This window comes from Pezoporus occidentalis, unplaced genomic scaffold (assembly GCF_034315485.1).
Source record: "Pezoporus occidentalis ecotype Australia unplaced genomic scaffold, CSIRO_AGI_Poc_V1 ctg105, whole genome shotgun sequence".
Classification (NCBI taxonomy): Eukaryota; Metazoa; Chordata; class Aves; order Psittaciformes; family Psittacidae; genus Pezoporus; species Pezoporus occidentalis.
In genome coordinates this window covers 1,476,278-1,496,284 of record NW_026912832.1, presented here as the reverse complement: position 1 = coordinate 1,496,284, position 20,007 = coordinate 1,476,278, and the positions used below count along the sequence as shown (strand labels likewise).

Below are 20,007 nucleotides of genomic sequence, written 5' to 3'. Positions count from 1 at the left end.
AGCTCAGCAGAAGCTCCTACTAGAATCAATTTACGAACATAGCTACTAAGTATTCTGCAAGAATAGGACAGTATCTTCAAATTGTTGTTTACAGTATCAAAAGACAGGTTTGCCTTACTGAACTTAACATGGCTCTGTAGTGAACCTCACCTTGCTCTGTGACAAAACAGGCACCTCACAAGTATGCATCCACTTTAGTCAACAGTAAAGCTCCAGAAAGCCACTAATGGCATCGTGACATAAGCACCTAAAGTGAATAAAACAAACCAACCTCTAGAGATACCTACCTGCTCTCCCCTGACAGGAGAGAGGAAACAATATAGCTTGCTTACACTCTTAAGTCTAACTTTCACAGAATTTAAACTGATGATAATTCCAGCCTTTGTATTATTTAGAGATTTGTTCAAATGTCTCTTACTTTTTCTCAGTGCAAACTCTTCATCTGATGGCTTCCGTTCTGGCTTGCGTTTTGGAAGCAGCTTTTTCATGGTTTTAGGGCTTTTACTGAGATCCTGTGCAGGGAAAATAAAAATAAGAAGAGTAGAGCTTCTTTACAATATTTCAAAAATGCAACTGCTAAGATGCACACATGAGTTACTAACTGAAAATCTTTTAACAGAACCAAAATTCAGTTTAATATTTTTTAGCACATCCAATTTGCCTGAACTGGCTGATTTCCTCTATACTCTTCCTCCAACCATACACAACAAAGTCAGGTATTTTATCTTGTTCTATTAACAGAAATATACCGGAAAAGCTGCTGCAAAAGCATTCAGGCTGTTCAGGAGCTAGAGCGAAGGGAAGAGGCATACATTAACATGGGTTTTTTTACTTAACTTCTGAAGATACAACCCATTTCACTTGTCTACTTTGCAGTAGGTAAAAAAAGGACCTAACAAAGAAAGCTTGGCAGGTAGTATACTCTTCAAAGCCAGAATCTGTAACCGTTGAGGTCTGTTCTTACTAAGGTCTACAGCAAAAAATAAAAAAATTAAAAAAAAAAAATACACCAACAAATACAGCTTTTCTGCTCAAAACGTGGTCATGCTATTTTACAGGGACAATGTCAGGTTACAGGAACAAAAGGGATATACTGGTCTACCCCTTACCTTAAGGATACAAGACATCCTCTACAAAAACACAGAACAAGAAAGTAAAAAGGTGAATGAGGACAGGCCAAATAAGATAAAGATAGGTTTTGAACATCATTGTATGCTGAACACTGTAAAGGTGATTAAAATTTCACCACACGGGATAATTTATTGCCCTACCCATGGAAGCATGAAAGGAATTTAACTTAGGTTACAAAATGAACGTACAGTACAACTAAACATAAAAACCTCTTGTAGCAACTAAGCTTAAATACTAACCTTCCAACTACAAATCACCTATCACTTTTTCCCTGTTGTTTATGGGATTTACAAAAGAAAAAAGGAAAAGAAAAGGGGGGGGGGGGGCTACAGTTTCTAAGAAACTGCAATTTACATGTCTATAGAATGAAATCTGTTTGTCAACATCATACAGAAGAAAATGTTCTTGGGTATAAATTGCATTATTCTTTCTGGGCCCTGTTGATTCACACTAAGTATCACAAGAATACATGAGAAAGACGCTGAAACAAGAGATATCACCAAGCCACAGAGCATCCGATATTCTCCTCCTTACATATACAAAGACTTCGAATATAAAGCTACCATTTTCTTACTATTTACAAAACCATGCAAAACATAGTGGCAAGACCAAATTAACCTACCACCACCATCTTTTTTATGATTAAACACACCACATTTTATGTCTCTTGGAACAGACTTCTATTTCATACCATATTCTAATTAAAAAAATACAACAGCTTCTTAAAATTTAAGCCATTTTTTCTGCCAATAGTAACATTAGCCATCAAATTCTGCTAAGTACAAAAACATTTGACAGTTACCATTCTTTTTTTCCTTTTCTTAAATATGCTATAGCTGCCTACTAAAAGTGACACCTAAGAGTCAGTTATACCACCACAGCTGTTTAAAATTATTTGATACAGCTCTTTGAAGCACCAAGGATCCCTTATGCGAGATACTTTGCAGTGTGCTTAGCAAACAACTCACTCTGTAATAAGTCCGGATTATCAACATAAAAAAGTACCATCTTAAAAACATAAAATAAAAAAAAAAATCTTAATTTATTAACTGAATAGAGAGTGGAAGGACTTGGGGGAGGTAGAGGAAGCCTCTCCTAGCAAGTCTTAGTATCTCTTGAGCTGCAAGACTGAATCAGTCCATTTAGCATTGTTCCAGCACTATCTGTTAAATCATCTGTATATAAAAACATGCACAAAATTGTGAAATGGTGGTGTATAAAGAAAAGTTAAGCTTCCCATTGCACACCTGCTAGAGAGTCATATTTCTTGGTTGCTGCATCTCACCTCTTTATAACAAAGAGCTGCTGAAGGCCGTAATGGAGGTGCGGGCCGTAAGCAGCTCAGGCTCCAAGGCTTGGGGGTTTTCGGAGGTTCCAGCGGTCCCCAGTTTATTGTGGTATGTGGAGTCCCATGATGTGATGGATGAGGGAGAGTGTGGTATGCAGGTGTCAGTGGTATTGGCTTGCTGTCTGAGTGCTTGCTGGAGGGCGTTACTGGATGGGAAGGAAGCTGCCAACGACACAAAGGTGACAGGAAAGGAAAGAAAGCATATTATCATAATAAAGACATAATATAATTAAGGATTGTTGCAATAATCTCACTTGCTATCTAGTGCTTTTACTTATTGTAGCTGGCCTTTGAAAATTGTTATACAATTATTATTTGGAAAAGTGGATCTTACAGAAGTTTTATTGTTTACCACTGACAGAGCATGCACTAAAGAGAACAGCTACAAGCAGCCCAGCTCCCATTTCTCTCACCGCCAAGGACAGAGCTAAATTTAGATCCATTCATATCCAACAACCCAAATTAAGAACCTAAAAGAAAGTACTTAAAGAAATTGTTCCTCCACAGCATGTCAAGTGCATCACCAATTAAAACCTACTGTTCTAAGGATACTTAAAAGATGGCAATGTATTATTTGGTCAACATCAAAAATGTACAAGGAGTTTTCTTTTACCCTGCTAAACTATTACAGCACTATCTAAGCATTTTATTCTTTTACTCACGCAATTAAAAGCAGAATGATCTTTTGACCCATTAAACGACACTTGTAACATTCAGTTCTTGTTACTAATGGCTAAAAAAAAATGCTTTACATGGTGGTATATTTGCCAGATGACCTAATTCTGCATACACTGCTCATTCACTTCAATCCAGCTCTTTCTTACCGTGTGAGATGGCACAGAGTGAGGTTTAATGGTGGGATTCCCAACAGTTGTGACTTTGGTTTGCTTCTGCAGGTGATCCACCCATTCATGCAAATCTTGTTGGTTGTTACAAGACACTAGTATCCTTTCAATCATATTTCCTAGGTGACAGAAAACAGAAGATGTAAGAAACCACAGAAGAACAATTTAGTCTATCAGACATTATTATAAAGATGCTAATTTCCTAAAACATTTTATCCCCATAGTACTAAGCAAAAACTTTAACCCATGTTTTCAGTACAGCAGCACTGCACTTTCACAGGTTATGACAGGCATTTCCTCCATGTATTTGTTCTTGTGCTCTTAAAGCTTCTCCAGAGTCTCTGGAATTCCCTTTCTTCTGGTCAGTAGCATACTTTCAACTACTTCATTATAAGGGACCTTCTCCAAGGCTACTGCCTCCATTCATTAAAATGCAGAAGTTTGGGTATGAATCCTACTGCAAAGACAGTTTGTGAACTGTTTTGAGACAAGCAGCAAAGAAGCTTTCAAGTGAGGCTCTGGGTAACTGCTTTACTGAATTTGTATAACCACAGGACAACTGGAAGAGGCCTCTGCAGGTCATCCACTCCCCTGCTCAAGCATAGACACCTAGAGCTGGTGGCCCAGGACTGCAGCCAGAGTGCTTCTGAGGATTTTCAAGGATGGAGATCTCTCCAGGCAACCTGTGCCAGTGCTTGGTCAACCTCACAATGAAAAGTTTTCCCTTCTTGTTCAGACAGAATAACTGATATTTAAAATAGCATATCCTGGAGTAAGTAATAAAAATGTTTACAGTCAATACCTGATATTTCAAATGCATTTTTGTGGTTTTCAGTGTCTTCTAACTTTGTGATAGTCATTCCTGTCGTTGGCAGCTTTCCCTGGAAAAAGAAAAAAGTAGAAACACTGAAGTTAAATCCAACAACAGAGAGAAACATTATCAAGAATACCTTAACTTCATATCCGTATCTATTAACTTCAAGCTCTGAAAAAAACCCACACAGTAAATTGGCAGACACACACTGATGGGTTAAAAAAAAATTTAAAAATCAATACAAACACCTTGTAATGGAAGTTTTTAACATGCTCAACTTCTGCAAATGACACCTGTGACAATATCAGTCTATCTGATACCTATGCAGGCTATGAAATCCATATAAAATGTAACAGCGGTCACTCATCACAGCCTCGGGTTCATGAAACTGAAACCTTCAGGGTCATCCATATTGCATGGTGAGAGGCAATGCTGATTTATCTTTAAGAACATTTGTTTGCAAACTGTTTGGTTAGCTCTCAAACCAAGGTTTGTAGTACAAGTAGATTTAGAAAAGATTTCACTAAACAAATGAATCAATTATTTACTGCAGATTTATGTCTCTAAAAACCCCGCTATTAAATTTGCTCACAGAAGTACTCGGAGGAAAAAAAAAACCCCAAAGCAGTAAAAACATCTTTAAACTTGTAATGTTTCAGAAGAACATATTATATTGCAGAAGGTAATGTCTCATTTTAAACCCAGTCAAGCTGGGGGGCAGGGGGAGGAGAGAGGAGCAAAGTCAGTTTAGGCTAATTTTTTGACCGTTTACAAGCACTGAAGAGTAAATACAACTCAGGATGAAAAGGCTTTACCAAAAATGCAACTTTAATGAAAGTTTAAGACAGGTCCTATATTCTCCTGCACAAAAACACTATTCAGCACATGCTGGCAAAAGCACAAATACTATGCACTGGGGAATTCTGGCTCCAGTGGAGGGACAAGAAAACAACTTTTTTTTCTTTTCTTTCTTTTCTAATGACTGCAGAATGGACAAAGGTTTCTTAGACACCTGAAACTAAAAATCACTTGATATTCTGTATGCACAGGGCATGCTCAAGACCAAGATGCCAAAGAGAAAGGAAGAGTTTTCTTGCAACAGCTTCTCCACTGAAGGAAACATGGTGGCACTGTGCACTACAATGCATTACTAAAATTCATTCTGCTTTTCCATGTTTGCTGGTTCATGAAAATAACACAGCATACAACAACAATTAAGGAGGTGCAAAAAGCGCTGATATAGGTGGAAATGGATTATGGGGATACACTAAGCAAAAGTCTGGAGACAAAAAACAAAGATCGCCTGAACCACATGGACAGAAGTAGTACAAACCCAGCAAAACACAGAGGAAATGGAACTGAACTTGTGACTCTTTTACATTTCCCATCTTACAACAAACAGTTGTGAAGCCCTCCTATGAAGTACGGCCTATGCCCCTTGCGATTTAGGTTTACCACTGCTAAAAGTTCTCCCTATTAGGTAACATGGCAGGTATCAGCACTACCAACCAGAAAACATGCAGCCTGCTGGTAAATGAATATTCAGAAATACAGGGAGGGTGTAATGTAGGATGCTGCCTCCATTGGCATCATTTCCCTGGGAATGACTGAGGGAGCTGCATCATCTTCTGTCCATATCCATTCCCAGCTCTGAGACAAGAGTCTCAGAAGGGAAGTCCAGGTGGCCCACATGCGATGAAGACAGAGCTCTGAGCCACTGTCTCAGACATAAACAGTGATGTAATAGTTTCACTTTGCTATGAATATGTAGCCATTAAAATTTTAGAATTTCTCAGTGTTAGGAAGAGGTTATGAGGAAACTGAGGAGTTTTGCATTCAGCAGAGGGCTGGACGGCAAACACTAAGAAAGGGCTGTGGCAATACTGAGTAGAAGCTGAAGACTAATGTGCAGAAAATTGCTTATTTACTGAACAGCGCTGTGCTCCTGGGGGACAAGGTGGAAGGGACGTGGAAGAAATAAGTGATGTACAATAGAAGAGCAAAATAAAACCTGTCAGGTGGTTTCATTTCATATTGTTTGTTACCACACTAAATTTCTAGTCATTTGCCTTTAACCAGTACACAAGAATCTACCTTAATCAGAAATTCTGGATGTGCCACTTGGAATACAGAGCTCACCTGCCTTTTCTAGCATCTTTTTCCATCAATGTTGGGTAAAACTGGCCAAAAACTCTTCAGAGTGGCACAGAGCTAACAAATCTGATAGTCCACTTAAATCACCTAATGCAACACTGTCTTCGATAAAGTTACTACTAGTAGGTAAGACATGAATCCAAACATGAACTTTGGAACACAACTGCTTTCAATAAAGAAAAACAAACAACAAAACAACTGGCTGCGGTTGATCACACAGGAACCCCAAATGACTAAACTTCAGCATTCCTTCAAGCAGGCATATCACTACTCAGGAGAAAGAAACGGCTTGAAAGGCTGGTTTACAAAAGTACTCAGAGCAGGTGAAATCTCTGGCTCCTTTTAAAACTTTGTTGCAGTTTTCTCCTTGCTTTTTGATGTTTTGATGTGATATCTGGAAACAACACAGCAATACTTGAACATTTATAAAGAATTTAGGAAATCACGGACTGTTCATTTGCTTTAGCTTCACTTTTCAAGAGTCTTTGGAAATACATACCAAAATGCAAGTGCTTCTGCAAATGTGTTCTAAAGTACAAAGGAGCCAACCTGATCAGCACTGATCCTCCTGTACTATAGCAAATGCTCTATTTCTGTAGTGGGGAAACAGGCACAAGTATTCAGCTAGGAAACTTGGTGGAGAGCTCAAAGACTGTCTACCAGCAGTGAGTGCAAGATTTGTGCAGTGAAAAACCTGGTGCTAAGGACATGATGCCCACATTGCATGCATTTCAGGTGGTGTTACAGTCGGCTAAGTCTAAGCTGGGCCCAGGGCTTGAATGTCAGTTCATGTATTTGATCTGCTCACAGAACTGGAGCAGATCAAGTGCACTTCTGGAGCATGCCTTCCAGTTTGGCTTCACCCAGAGTGAATCTAGTCTGTGAGCCCCAAAACAACTTCTATGTTGTGACTCAAAGATCATTAAACAGGAAAAAGAGATTAATTTCAAATATAAAACACTAATGGAGACATGCCTAAAGAAACAGATGACAACAGCCTGATTCACACGAAGGAAAGCTGAGTGCTGTGTAATTTTGATAAGACTTGAGCAGCAAAGAGCAGTAACAAACCTGTACAACAGCACTGTCCCCCTATGTAGATCTAAAAAGCTACCAACACTTCCACTCCTTAGCTACTACTACTAAGGTAATAAAAAACAACAACCCTGCTGATAATCACAGCTGCAAAAATCAAACCCCATGCTTCTAGACCAGAATTTTATGAAACAGATGACCAGTTCTTATTGCAGAAATTAGATTTTATCTTTATAAATGCAGAAGTTTAACAATTCTTGAAAGTTTCCTCTGAAATACCATTTGGAGGAAAAAAAAAAAAAACCACACCGCCTTCCCCCAGAAGATTTATACACATATATACATGTATTACTTTACCTGATAGATAAACCCACTCATTCTTGGGCTGGCAGACAACATTAGCAAAATGTTAGGGAAGAGAAGAAGATACCTTTCATTCTTTTCCTTATCAAAAAAAGAAAATGAAAACGTAAATACAACATCACAAGCCCCCTCACCCCTTTTTTTTGTTTTATATTATTAGAAACTGCCACTAACGTTACTACTCCATAATTACTCAACAAATATTTACTTCTGGCAAAATTAACTGTCTGTAAAACTAGAAAAAAAAGCAAAGACAGATATTTGATTTTCTATTTGAAAATTGACAGTAACACACACCTATGCTTCCTCCTGGAGAGTAAAGCCTCATATTTTAAACAGAAATTTTATAGTCTGGGTGAAATACTGACCTTGTTTAATATGGTAACAACTGCTTTGCCATTTTCAGCAAAACCAAAATTACACATTAGATCTGTTTCTTAATATAAATTTAGATGGATGCTGTTACAGTAATGTCAAAACCATGGTGTTTCAAGTTGAAAAGATCAGATTTTTGAATTATGTTGGGTTACGATCCAACGTAGAAAAAGAATACAAAAGTAATAATGCTTATATTTACAATAAAAAGCCCTCATTACTTTGTTACAGCTTTAATTTGCTGCTTTCACTTAAGAAGTTATCCAGAAACAAAAGCACAAAGGACGTTTTTATGGGAGGAGGTGGTTTTCTCTTAGATCTACCACTACAAACAATGGAAGAGAGATGCATTAATGTATAATGTTTTAATTCTAACAAATTTAATTCTTAATTATTCAGTTACATAAACACTTTTCTCTTTCTTCGTATTTATAGGCATCTTTGTTCTAATGGAGGAAACTGACTGAATGAGGTTGCAATTCAAAAGCCCCCACCAGGTTCAAAGCTTCATTGATTTTACAGAGGAACAAATCACAGTAAAAACATGTCTAATCTGTAGAATATTTCCTTTCTGTTGGCACTTGCTTTTACGATTATTTTAACATTATTTCTGGTAGGACAGCATCTTCTTTGTGTGCTTGGATGTTTTTTAAAAAAAAATCACCCCAGACTTCACAGCACCACCTTAAACTTTCTAATGTCTCTTCTTACTCCACTTCTCTCAAACTACCTGGGTCTCAAGCTTTCAAAATTTCAAAAATTTTAAAAATTTCAAAATTTACTACTTGAGCCAAGTGCCCAAAACAGCAACTGTGCCTTAAAGACACTTTATAATACACACCCCATAATTACTGCTACACAAAATGATCCTGTAACATAACTACATGTGAAAAACCCTGTTTAATTATGCACTTTGAAAATGGTCCTGCAAAATCATCTTACAATGTCTGTAACTGCTATATTTGGTTCCATTTCAGTAAATTTTACAGACAAGACCATCCATCTTCAAAGAAATTAATCCCAGCCTTTGTAATAAAAGCCTTAAATCAGTAGAGAAAGATTTTAGTCTAGATTAGTAATTCTGAAACATTCTGTTTACTTCTGCTGCAAAATGATTATAATTGATTTTCTTCAAAATGAAAAACCCAAGAAGATGAGAAGGAAATTACCTCACTTCCAGCACACTGAATCATGACCTGGGACATGTAAATCACATTGCCAAGTGTTTTAATATCCTCTCCCTCCCAACAACGGATAGCTTCGGTCAGTATTTGTAATTCAAGTTCCTTCCGTTTCCGTACTTCTTGACATTGTGCCTAACAAACATAGGAAAAAACATCATCTCTATCAACTCTATGAATTCGGAGCTGGTTAAGAGCAGAAATACCACTACAGTTGTATTTACTGCTGTGTTTGTAGCACAGAAGACAGCACCCACCTTGAAGTGTTTTCATTTAGATGACTACTACCCCTATTTCTTAAAAAAAACAAAAAGTTGTTTTGCTAACTTGAACATTCTTTTTTTTTTTTCAATACACTTACTTCAATTACCATTCCAAACTCATAGCCAATAGCTCTGTTTCTCAAATTTCTCCTTTCTTTACATTTTAAATTTTTGTACTTCTAGCCACAAATTGTTCGGCTCAGCAGAAAAGAGTAAAACAGCTGTCACAAATACACGACTATACAACAAAGCACCTAATTCTTTAGTAAAAAGAGCTATGCCAACTGCACAAACTGTGTTTATAACCTTGTGTTCCTATTTTTATTAAAAGTCTCTAACCTGCTCTACTAGCTGTACTCCCATTCATTTGAATTTTTCTCAGTAAGAACTGTTTTCTCTTGTTTGTAAAGCACCCAATGGAATGGGATCCCCAAACCACAAACTCGAAAATGTTGGGTTACCACCACACGCACCTCTAACAGAAAGCACAAAACATTCAGTTTATTGTAACTGAGACTGTATTAAGCATATGCTTGCTGCAGCTCAATTACTGTAAAGAAGCACTTACTCAGGACCCTAGTTACGCTAGCACTAGTAGAAACGAAAACAAAGCACAAGTGTGAAGGAAGACCAAGAGGTGGCAAATGCTTTGCATGGCATTTACATCAATAGTGTATTTGCTGTAACTCTCCAGCAAAGGGCTATCCTTAACTATCCCACAAACAGTATCAATTTCCAAGCTTTCACAAATTTCTTATATATTTACAAAAAAAGCCTCACTGTTTCAAAGCAACAGAGGGAGATGAAATTCAAAAATATTCTACTTAAAATATATAACCATCTATTGTTTATCACTCTTACAGAAAGGTTTTTGAAGGCAGTCATGGATTTCTGAATATCTGGACGATCCGGATGATAATCCTAAAACCAATGGAGAAAAGATTTAGATCTAGTAAAATAAAAAGTTTTTAGACTCTTAACTAAAAACAATAAACAACTCTTTAAAAAGTTGTAGATTGATGTGCTGTCTTTTCACAGCCTTTTTATTCTTACATCAAGCACTGGTGGTCTTTCTTGTAGTAAAAATGAAGACACACTCGTATCATTCCTACTCTAGCTTAAAATAGACCCAAGGCAGTTTTACAAGACATAGTAGATAAGAGATTTTGAAATCCTAACAGGAAAGTGATTATTTTAAAGAGTTTTATTTGGCATGTTAGCTTTGTCACAAACTAAATTCCTTACTGACTGGTATGTTCTGTTGTCAGTGACTAACAAACCAAGTTGTATGACAAGACAAAGACCCATATGCTTTCTATTTCTCTCTCTCCTTCACACTCCAAAAATCTAACCTATATAACGCAAGAGTAGAAACTGCAGCTACTCAAACACCTTCCCATACTGGAAAGATAATTTTTGGACAGTGTTCAGTAGAAGCCAAAGGGACTATTCTGGTGTTTGACACACTGAGGTCCTAAGATGAGAAGCAGCACACCTTCTACAAGAGAAAGTAGCCTCAAGTATCATGCAGCAGATGCATTCAATGTCAAGTCAACCTAGACCCTAAGACTGGTCTAGTAGTGACGATTAGCTTTTCTAGCTAATTTAACTTTAAATGTTTAGTTTTTACAGAAGTTTTATTGCACTAAGTTTTAAACCATTGCAGCCCGTATTTCAGAAGGCTGATGGAAGAGCAAACAAATGTAATTTTGGGTCCCATCATGTTTGACATGTACCTTTAAAATAATTGTTGTCAAATCATCATTAAGCTGGAACATAAATGCTGATAAGATATACCTCCATGTGCCTTTCAAGTTCTTTGAGTAACGTGGGATATTTATCCAGACGCATAAAAGGTTTGCTGAGGCCCGTGGTCAGTACAAGGATCCCGGGGCTGTTGGCACCTTTCACCTCCATGAATTCTCCTAGCTCCTCACTGTGTACACAAGACATTAAAGCAAATTAAGATCAAGTTACCAAAACAATTAAAATTACATTGGATTCTTCAGTCTTTCATCCACAATGAATTCTGCCAGTAAGACAAGAGGCCAAATAAATCAAAAAGTGATTCAAGCACAACTTCAGTGCTGCAGTCAGTTTCTGCATTAAATACAGGAACAAAGAAATCTGCAGATTTGACGTCCATGCAGAGAACAACAGAGACCAGATCAAACCCTCAGTTCTAGGTAATTGATGGTGAATGCTACCCCCATCCAAGCAACAATTACAGAATACAGCCATTTACCCTATATTATTTTAGTAAAATGCCATCTGACCTTAGAGGTAGTTTACACAAGTAATACACAAGCATAAATGTGTCAATGGTTTCATATTTAATCAAGCATTGATATTTTAAAGGTGTCAAGCACTAACAGAAAAACATAGAATGTTACTTGATTTGAGGTCCATGCAGAGAACAGAGATTAGATCAAACCCTCAGTTCTAGGCAACTGATGCTGAAAGACAGCTCTTAAATGCTACCCTCATCCAAGCAATGATTACAGAATAAAGCCATTTACCCTATATTATTTTAGTAAAATGCCATCTGACCTTAGAGATGGTTTACACAAGTAATACACGAGCATAAATGAGTCAATGGTTTCATATTTAATCAAGCATCGATATTTTAAAGGTGTCAAGCACTAACAGAAAAACATAGAATGTTACTTGTTTAATGACCTCACCTCACACATCCAAGGTGTTATTACAAAATGACCAAATAAGCAGCCATACAAATGATAGCTCCATAGAAGAGATAATTACCATGCAATCTATTCTCAAACAAGTTAAGGTTTCACTGGGGGTGTACCTGTGCAACATACTTGTTTTGACAGCAAAGCTGCTGTAAGAAATCTATGCTTTCCAAGTATCATGAATTGCTACTTCCCCATCCAGTTGTTTTTTTCATATTTGAATCATTTCCAAGAACGTGCCAAGCTCCTCAACTTTTTACATTAGCCCAGTTACAAAAGCAGTGCATCCTGGGAATTCCAGCTCACTTTGCTAACAAGAAAATTTAAAATGGGTACATCTTCTTCCTTGTAAAGCAGAGGTTTCAGAGGACTGCAGTGGAAGACAAGCTCCATGGGGAAACAAAGGTGGAGCAGCACCTGAGCTGATTCCTAGGCTTCAGAAAATACAAGCTGAAGACAGACAAAAATCTAAATAAAGGAAATTGAGAAAGCCCCTTATTATAAAGACAACATCTTCTTGCATTAAAGCTGTGTCACTTTAGATGTCTGCAGATGGGATTGCTTATGTTTTGAGCCCTTGTTACGGTAACTTAACTAGATCTAAAAAAAAAAAAAAAAACAAAAAACAAACCAAAACCCCTCAACACAACAAACCACATTATTCTCACGTGCCAGTCGTGCAAATTCCACTCTAAGATATCCTGAAAGTCATTACTTCCTACTGATTAATAGTATTACTCTCCCATAAGGCAGAATTACTACTTGAAACATTTTTCTCTCCCTGGTTATTGGCACAGTTTGATTTGTCAAAGGAAGCCTTAGCCAGCTACTCAGTACTTTCAGAAAGTGTAAAACACATTGTCAAACATCAAACTGCAATAAAGGGGCAACACTTGCATACTGCGGCCACATTAACAAAAAGGGGAAGGCAAGAACCTCCAAATCTAGGGCAGTGTGCCCTTGCAGAAGTGAAAGCAAATCCTGACCTGCTCAATTTCCCTAGGAAAAAAAGCATTAATAGGACAGCGCCATAATCCACATGCTCGATTACCAGTGAGTCATACTATAGAAAAGCATTACACAGATTAAGACAAAACAGACCTCCCTACCTCCCCCAAGACACACACTCCTTCGAATTTCACAACCAGTGACACTTTGCTTATCAATATAATTTGTCTAAACAGATGAAAAGAGTAAAATAAAGGCATGAATCACGCCCTTTCCAACTCAATGAAAGTGCTTTACTGACAATCCCACCCAGATCTCTCTCCTCCTAGCCACTAAAGCTTCCCCAAGTTTACAGAAGAAAAGGCTTTTCCACAGTTTACTCCAATAACTGTCTGCAGGTTAACTGGTATTTACGCACACTAAGTTGCTTAAATACATCCAACATACTTTCGAATTCTGTCAGGTCCAATACCACCTCTTATGCCACACCTTTTAGAGCACTCCACCCCCATTACTACCTGGGCTGAGGCACTCCTCAGCACACGGATTTGTGCTATTTCTGCTGTACTGAACTGCAGAGCCAAGAAAGCCTGTGAGGGAATTTCCTAACACCTGCTTTGCATTTTAAAGATGCAAAGGGAAGGGCTGTGCACACTTGAGAATGCCTACAGCTCAACGAGGCAGATCCGGCTATGTCCCTCACAAGTAACATGTGTCAGTAACTCCAGGCCTCCTAAAATCTGCCCATGATGTGATGAGGTTTTAGCCAAAATTCAAGCCCATTGAGAAGTCTCTTACAGTACCTTGCATGAAAAATTATATGAATGCAACACAGACAAACCCAAGTACTTTTCTAGCTTAAATTTAAGTTTCAGTCAAGCTGGCCAATTCTGAACACCCACAGCCCAAAGACCTACTTTGCTTTTACACTTTCTTAGTCACAGCACGTACACATCATAAAAATCACACCAACTTCAGAACTTGACAACTGATCTTGGTGGCACCCTAAACAAGACTAAGGATTCTGACTCATGTTTTGGGTTTACAGTGTTACCAGCTACTTGTTCATTGAGGATTTAGGCTGATTCACTGAAACAGAAAGCTGCACATCTATAGTGTAGTGGCATGTCTTCTCCTCCTGACGCAGTTAAAAGGGAAAAAGCTGCTTCCAGTGAGGTGATGAGGCAAATGAAGGGACAACACCCAGTTTTTACAGGAAGCTTTACCAGAGTTTACCTGTGAAAGCCCTTCTGTCAGAAGGCACTCAGCCGTTTCAAATTTTAATTCATTATGTATGTGACACTGCTGACATGCACATCTCTGCTCTTTTTGTTTTATCCATTAATTCTCCACATAAGTATCCCCATCCATGTGAGGATCATAAAGTTAAATTACACATGGTATTTGACAAGTATCTTCATCTACTTTAAGTAAAAGATACTTGCTACAAGAACTAACAGGAATGAAACACTTAAACATTCTTCACGTTTTGTTTTCTTCAGCCAGGCACACAGCCTTAACTTTTATCAACTCTTCCCTTTCACCCTATCTGCTAGTCTTGCCCGTTTCAAGCAGCACATCCATACACATATCTATGCAGCTTCTCCTTTCTCCCCAACATAGCAGTGTGTTCTGCAGAACACGGCAATCGCAAACACCATATGGTGTTCAATTTACATTGTTCTGAACAGCACCAATTTTCACCTTAAAATCGCAAAGAGGCAAAACTCCCCATTCCTAATTACTGTGGCCAACTCCAGGATGCTGCGTGCACACAAATGCATTATGCAAATGTATTTGCTGAGCTATCTGCTAACAATGCTTGTGCTTCTCCCCCTCCCCTATTTTTATTTAATGCGTTAGAGTAGGAGAAACACTGGTTACTATTTCACCCACATTCACATTTCCAATTTTCATTATTATTGTTCCATTTCTCCCCAGCTTCAGCATTATGAAATAGACATGCGAGAAAACAGGACAAAAAAAACCAAAACCTCACTGTTGCCTGTATTAAAATAGACAACTTGGAAACCTGAAATAAAAGCCTGAAATTATCCATTTTTGTTACCTACTCTGCAATGCCTTTAATTAAACACACATTGTGATTACACAATGTTGCAGCAGTTTCCAAGCCATGCACTGCTCTTGACACCAAACACTTGGTTGCTTATCGTCTTTTTCTTTAATCACAGTATAGGAACCTACAGAGCTAGTTTAAACCTCAGCAGGCTTGAAATGTACACAAAGTCCTGAAAAACAGGCTTAGTGATGGCATCATCAGGAAGCCTTTTACACAAAGCAGCATTAATAGGTGCAATTAAAACTGAATGGCGTAGTTTTCCTCCCAACATTCTCAAGAGGACAATGTTTTCTTTCATACACTTCTGTGCTTCCCTCTCACAAGTTTTGACATGACAGCTTGTCCAAACTCTAGGATGAACACACACACACACACACTCTCTTTTAATACAACAGTACCCAAAACTTTGCCTGAGCAGTTCCATCATGCAAACCCCACTAGCAATCTACTCATCTTAAACCAACCTGCTACCTCTGCAGTTTCATGGACCTGCAGTATCTGGCAAAACTGATTTTACTTTATCTCAAGGCTTAAAGTGCACATCCTTCATTTACTTACAAAGAAAAAACACGACACAGAACATAATGGAAAAGTTTACTTTCAATAAAATATGGGTCAGTTAAAATACTGTTTTAATATGACAACAGTTCACAACTGTCTTTTAATTAATTACACCTTAAAAGTCAGTGTCAGTAGCTTAAGGGTGCAGCTGCTTCACCAAAGACAATGGCTCTTTCATGTCACAGTTTCTAACTGATGCCTGCAAGTACCACAATCTCCCAGGCAGTACATGCTAAATAGAACTCTGGCCCACAGCTAGGCAGGATGCTTTTAAAAAAAGATTATCATTTAGCTGAACAGGAAAAACTTTACAATGGTGAAATCACCAACTTAGTCTCAACTGCCTAAATAAATAGCTTTTCCGAAAAAGGCAGCTGAGATTTGAATTCACTACTAGCATTATTTTACAGAATAAAATGCAGAAAAGAATACAAAAGTGCTGTGCTTCATTTAGCCTGAAATCTCAAGCTGAAGAATTCTCCCTGCTCCAGACTAGTTAGTTCACAGCTTAAGATATTTTAAAGGTCACCATGAAAAGTGTCTTTAAGCCTTACTAATATATTCAAATCTTTCTTAGTACAGATGCCTCAAAAGCTGGAAGTCAGAGCCCGGGAGTGAAGAAAACAAGTTCAGATGCGTCTACAAGTAACAGAAGGTTAAGAAAAATAAAAAGCCATTTAAACTTGAGGAAAGCAGATCCAGGAACTAAACCATACAAAATCACAACTTACACTTCTGAAGTAGGTCTTTCTTTGTAATAGATGGAGCATGAGCTATCACTGCTGAGGGGTCTGAGGACTGCACACAGGCACCGCATTTTGAGAGCGTTGCGGCACAGCTTGGTTCAGCAACCCCTCAACAGCAGCTTTTAACTTCCTAGTGCTAAACTTCCCAGTCCAGCTCCTCTCCCAGGGACTGTTGCTTGGTGTATGACATCAGCCTGCACACTTGAAGGCTCAGGGATGAACCAAAGTGAGGGAGGCACAAAGAGCTTCCTGACTCAAGCTGATCTGTATTCCACGCTCCAGTTACTTGAAGTAACTGTGATGTTTCAGCTCCACAGATTTTGTCCAGACTGCTAGGTCTGTGATGCAAGTGGAGAATATGCCTGGGACACGTTATCTAAGAAAACAGAAGAATCTAGCAGAACTAATGTTTGAAGAAGCAAAGATCTGTGAATAACCTTCTTGTAACTGCAAACTGACTTGACACTTGCCTCTTGGCAAAATTAAAAAAGCAGGCGTATATTACTGACTTTTTGTCTGCTTTTTCTTCAAATTAAATTTTCTTTTGGAAGCATTTTTCTTCCATTTTGTTTTAAAATAGACATGGTGTTGTTAAACTAAAAAAAAAAAAACAACAAACAAAAAACACACAAAAACCAACACCCCCCCCAAAAAAAAACAACCAAAAATAAAAACCCACCTTACACCCCCTCCCCAATAATAATTATATACTTAACACCAATTACATTAGGTCTGTATTCTCTGTACTTCTTCAGAAGAGTTTTACAGCCACTTATCAGTGGGGCTTGTCAGACTTTTTTAAAATTATGTTATCTACCCTTCAGCGAATTCTATATTCAGTTATCTTTCCTCTTGCCATTTTGGACACAGTCCACAAAATCCTAATCCTAGCTTCTTAGGAAATGTCTTCAAGAAGCTTGAGTGAACTCAAGAAGGACTTCAGGGCCTTGGGGCAACTGGTACAGAGTTCAGGAGCCCAAGCAGTGTGAACACCTTCACCGATGATCTGGACGAGGGGACCGAGTGCACCTTCAGTAAGTCTGCGGACACCAAATGCTGGGTGCTGACTGATGGAGCTGAACATGAGCCAGCTTGTGCCCAGGCAGCCAAGAAGGCCAACAGCATCCTGGTCTGTATCAGAAATAATGTGGCCAGCAGGGCCAGGGCAGTGATCATCCCCCTGTACTCAGCACTGGCGAGGCTGCAACTCCAACACTGTATTTAGTTATGGGCGCCTCAGTACAAGAGAGACACTGAGGTGCTGGAGTGGGTCCAGAAAATGGCAACAAAGATGGTGAAGGGTATGGAGCACAAGTGTGATGAGGAGTGGCTGAGAGAACTGGGGCTGTTTAGTCTGGAGAAAAGAAGGTTCAGGGGGGACCTTATCACTCTCTACAACTACCTGAAAGGAGGATGGAGTGAGGTGGGGGTTGGTCTCTTCTTCCAAGTAAGAAGTGACAGGATAACAGTTAATGGCCTCAAGCTGCACCAGGGGAGGTTTAGATTGGATATTAGGAATGATTTCTTCACACGAGGGTGCTCAGGCATTGGATCAGGCTGCCCAGGGAAGTGGCGGAATCGCCACCCCTGGAAGTGTTCAAAAAACATGTAGATGAGGCCCTCAAGTCACATGGTTTAGTGGTAGACTTGGCAGTTCTGGGGTAACGGTTTGACTTGATGATCTTAAAAGTCTTTTCCAACTCAGTGGATTCTATGATTCTATTCTATGATTCTGCCTCCTCTTAATCCTTGCTGGAGTTTCTCCTTGCACTGAACCTTGTGGCTTGTGATTGATCTTCCCCCAGGAAGGTAACATCCCATTCCTGGGGCTCCTTACTCCACTGCAATTACTCGTTTCTGTACCTTCTATCCAAATGTGTTTTTTAATTTGAGGGAAATTCATTCTTTTACAGCTTAGGCTGGTCTTCCTGCTTCTTCTCTTAATAGAAGGCAAGTGTAGGTCTGTGATGAGAAGCACACACAATAACCAATGCTACTTTGACTAGACACTACAACCTTGAGGCAGTACTGCTCTCACTAGCTAGCAAAATCCTCTAAAATAGCACCTATACTATACTGGATCACCTTGGACTTGAACTGACATCTTCAAACAAAACTATTGCATATTAGAAACAAACCTCTTACAATGGAGCCAAAAAGGCATGACTGTTACCAAATAAATTAATCACAATAAGGTTTGTGTATGGTGGCACTCTAGCCACTATGAGAGAATGGAACAAGAAGAACAAAATAAGAGGCAGTCGTGAAAACATGTAAAACACTGATCTGCACCAGAGCCACCATCCAACAGTACCTGGCAAACTCTACCTCTTCAGGAAGTGGCTAATTGTGGTGGCTAAAGCCACTGGCTTCAGACACAGCTGCAAGACATGATGACAGACCTAAGGAAAAGTTACTTAATTCTTCAAAATTCTTGATCTGTTACACAAAGAATTTTAATTCTGGAGAAAACCATGCAACAGCTCTGAAACAACTCCTGAGACACAAAGTACCTATCAAACTTCAAGACTGTATAGAATTGGAGAAGTTGAGTACAAACTCTAACACCTCGATAAAACTTACAGGGACACAACTGGAATCAAGAAGAAAATTTGTTGCCAAATTCCATAGCAAGGGTTCATTGTTGTTGTGATTACATTGTGTGTAAATACAACCTCAGAAACATGCAGCTTTGGAACCTGATCTCCCGTATGGGCTGTATAAGGTTTTATTCCCATTTCTTCATGCCTCTCCATCATACTCATTTGAACAGCTTGACTATTGAGTAACTTAAGGAAATTAAAGCTGATAGTGGCTTTGAAGAGCCAAACATGAAAATCTCATTAAGAAATAATTAATCCCTTTCAGCCTTGACTGTATTTCTATTAATATGCATATATATATACATATGAACATATATGTGCATACCCTTTAGAATCACAGAATAGTTAAGGTTGGAAAGGACCTTAAGATCATCAAGTTCCAACCCACCTGCAATGGGCAGGTTCACCTCACACTAAACCATGTTACCCAAGGCCTCGTCCAACCTGGCCTTGAACACCGCCAGGGATGGAGCATTCACAGCTTCCTTGGGCAACCAGTTCCAGTGCCTCACCACCCTTGCAGTAAAGAATTTCTTCCTTATATCCAATCTAAACTTCCCCTGTTTAAGTTTTAACCCATTACCCCTTGTCCTATCACTACAGTCCCTAATGAAGAGTCCTTCCCCAACATCCCTATAGCCCCTCTTCAGATACTGGAAGGCTGCTATGAGGTCTCCACGCAGCCTTCTCTTCTCCAGGCTGAACAGCCCCAAATTCCTCAGCCTGTCTTCATACAGGAGGTGCTCCAGTCCCCTGATCATCCTTGTGGCCCTTCTCTGGACTTGTTCCAACAGTTCCATGTCCTTTTTATGCTTAGAACACCGGAACTGTACACAATACTCCAAGTGAGGTCTCACAAGAGCAGAG

General features: G+C 38.8%; 1 protein-coding gene across 8 annotated transcripts in view; it reads right to left on the bottom strand.

The window, feature by feature from the left end:
• The window catches only part of ARHGEF7 (Rho guanine nucleotide exchange factor 7), a 124,797-nt gene that overhangs the window by 24,124 nt on the left and 80,666 nt on the right, over window positions 1-20,007 (bottom strand). For all 8 annotated transcript variants that reach the window (XM_062619355.1, XM_062619340.1, XM_062619324.1 and 5 more), the window contains 8 exons: window positions 11,307-11,445; window positions 10,371-10,430; window positions 9,235-9,381; window positions 7,685-7,771; window positions 4,127-4,205; window positions 3,304-3,443; window positions 2,417-2,641; window positions 419-512 (listed from right to left, as the gene is read on the bottom strand). In XM_062619355.1, the coding sequence (XP_062475339.1) occupies window positions 419-512; window positions 2,417-2,641; window positions 3,304-3,443; window positions 4,127-4,205; window positions 7,685-7,771; window positions 9,235-9,381; window positions 10,371-10,430; window positions 11,307-11,445 (971 nt within the window). The remainder of the gene's footprint in view (window positions 1-418; window positions 513-2,416; window positions 2,642-3,303; window positions 3,444-4,126; window positions 4,206-7,684; window positions 7,772-9,234; window positions 9,382-10,370; window positions 10,431-11,306; window positions 11,446-20,007) is intronic.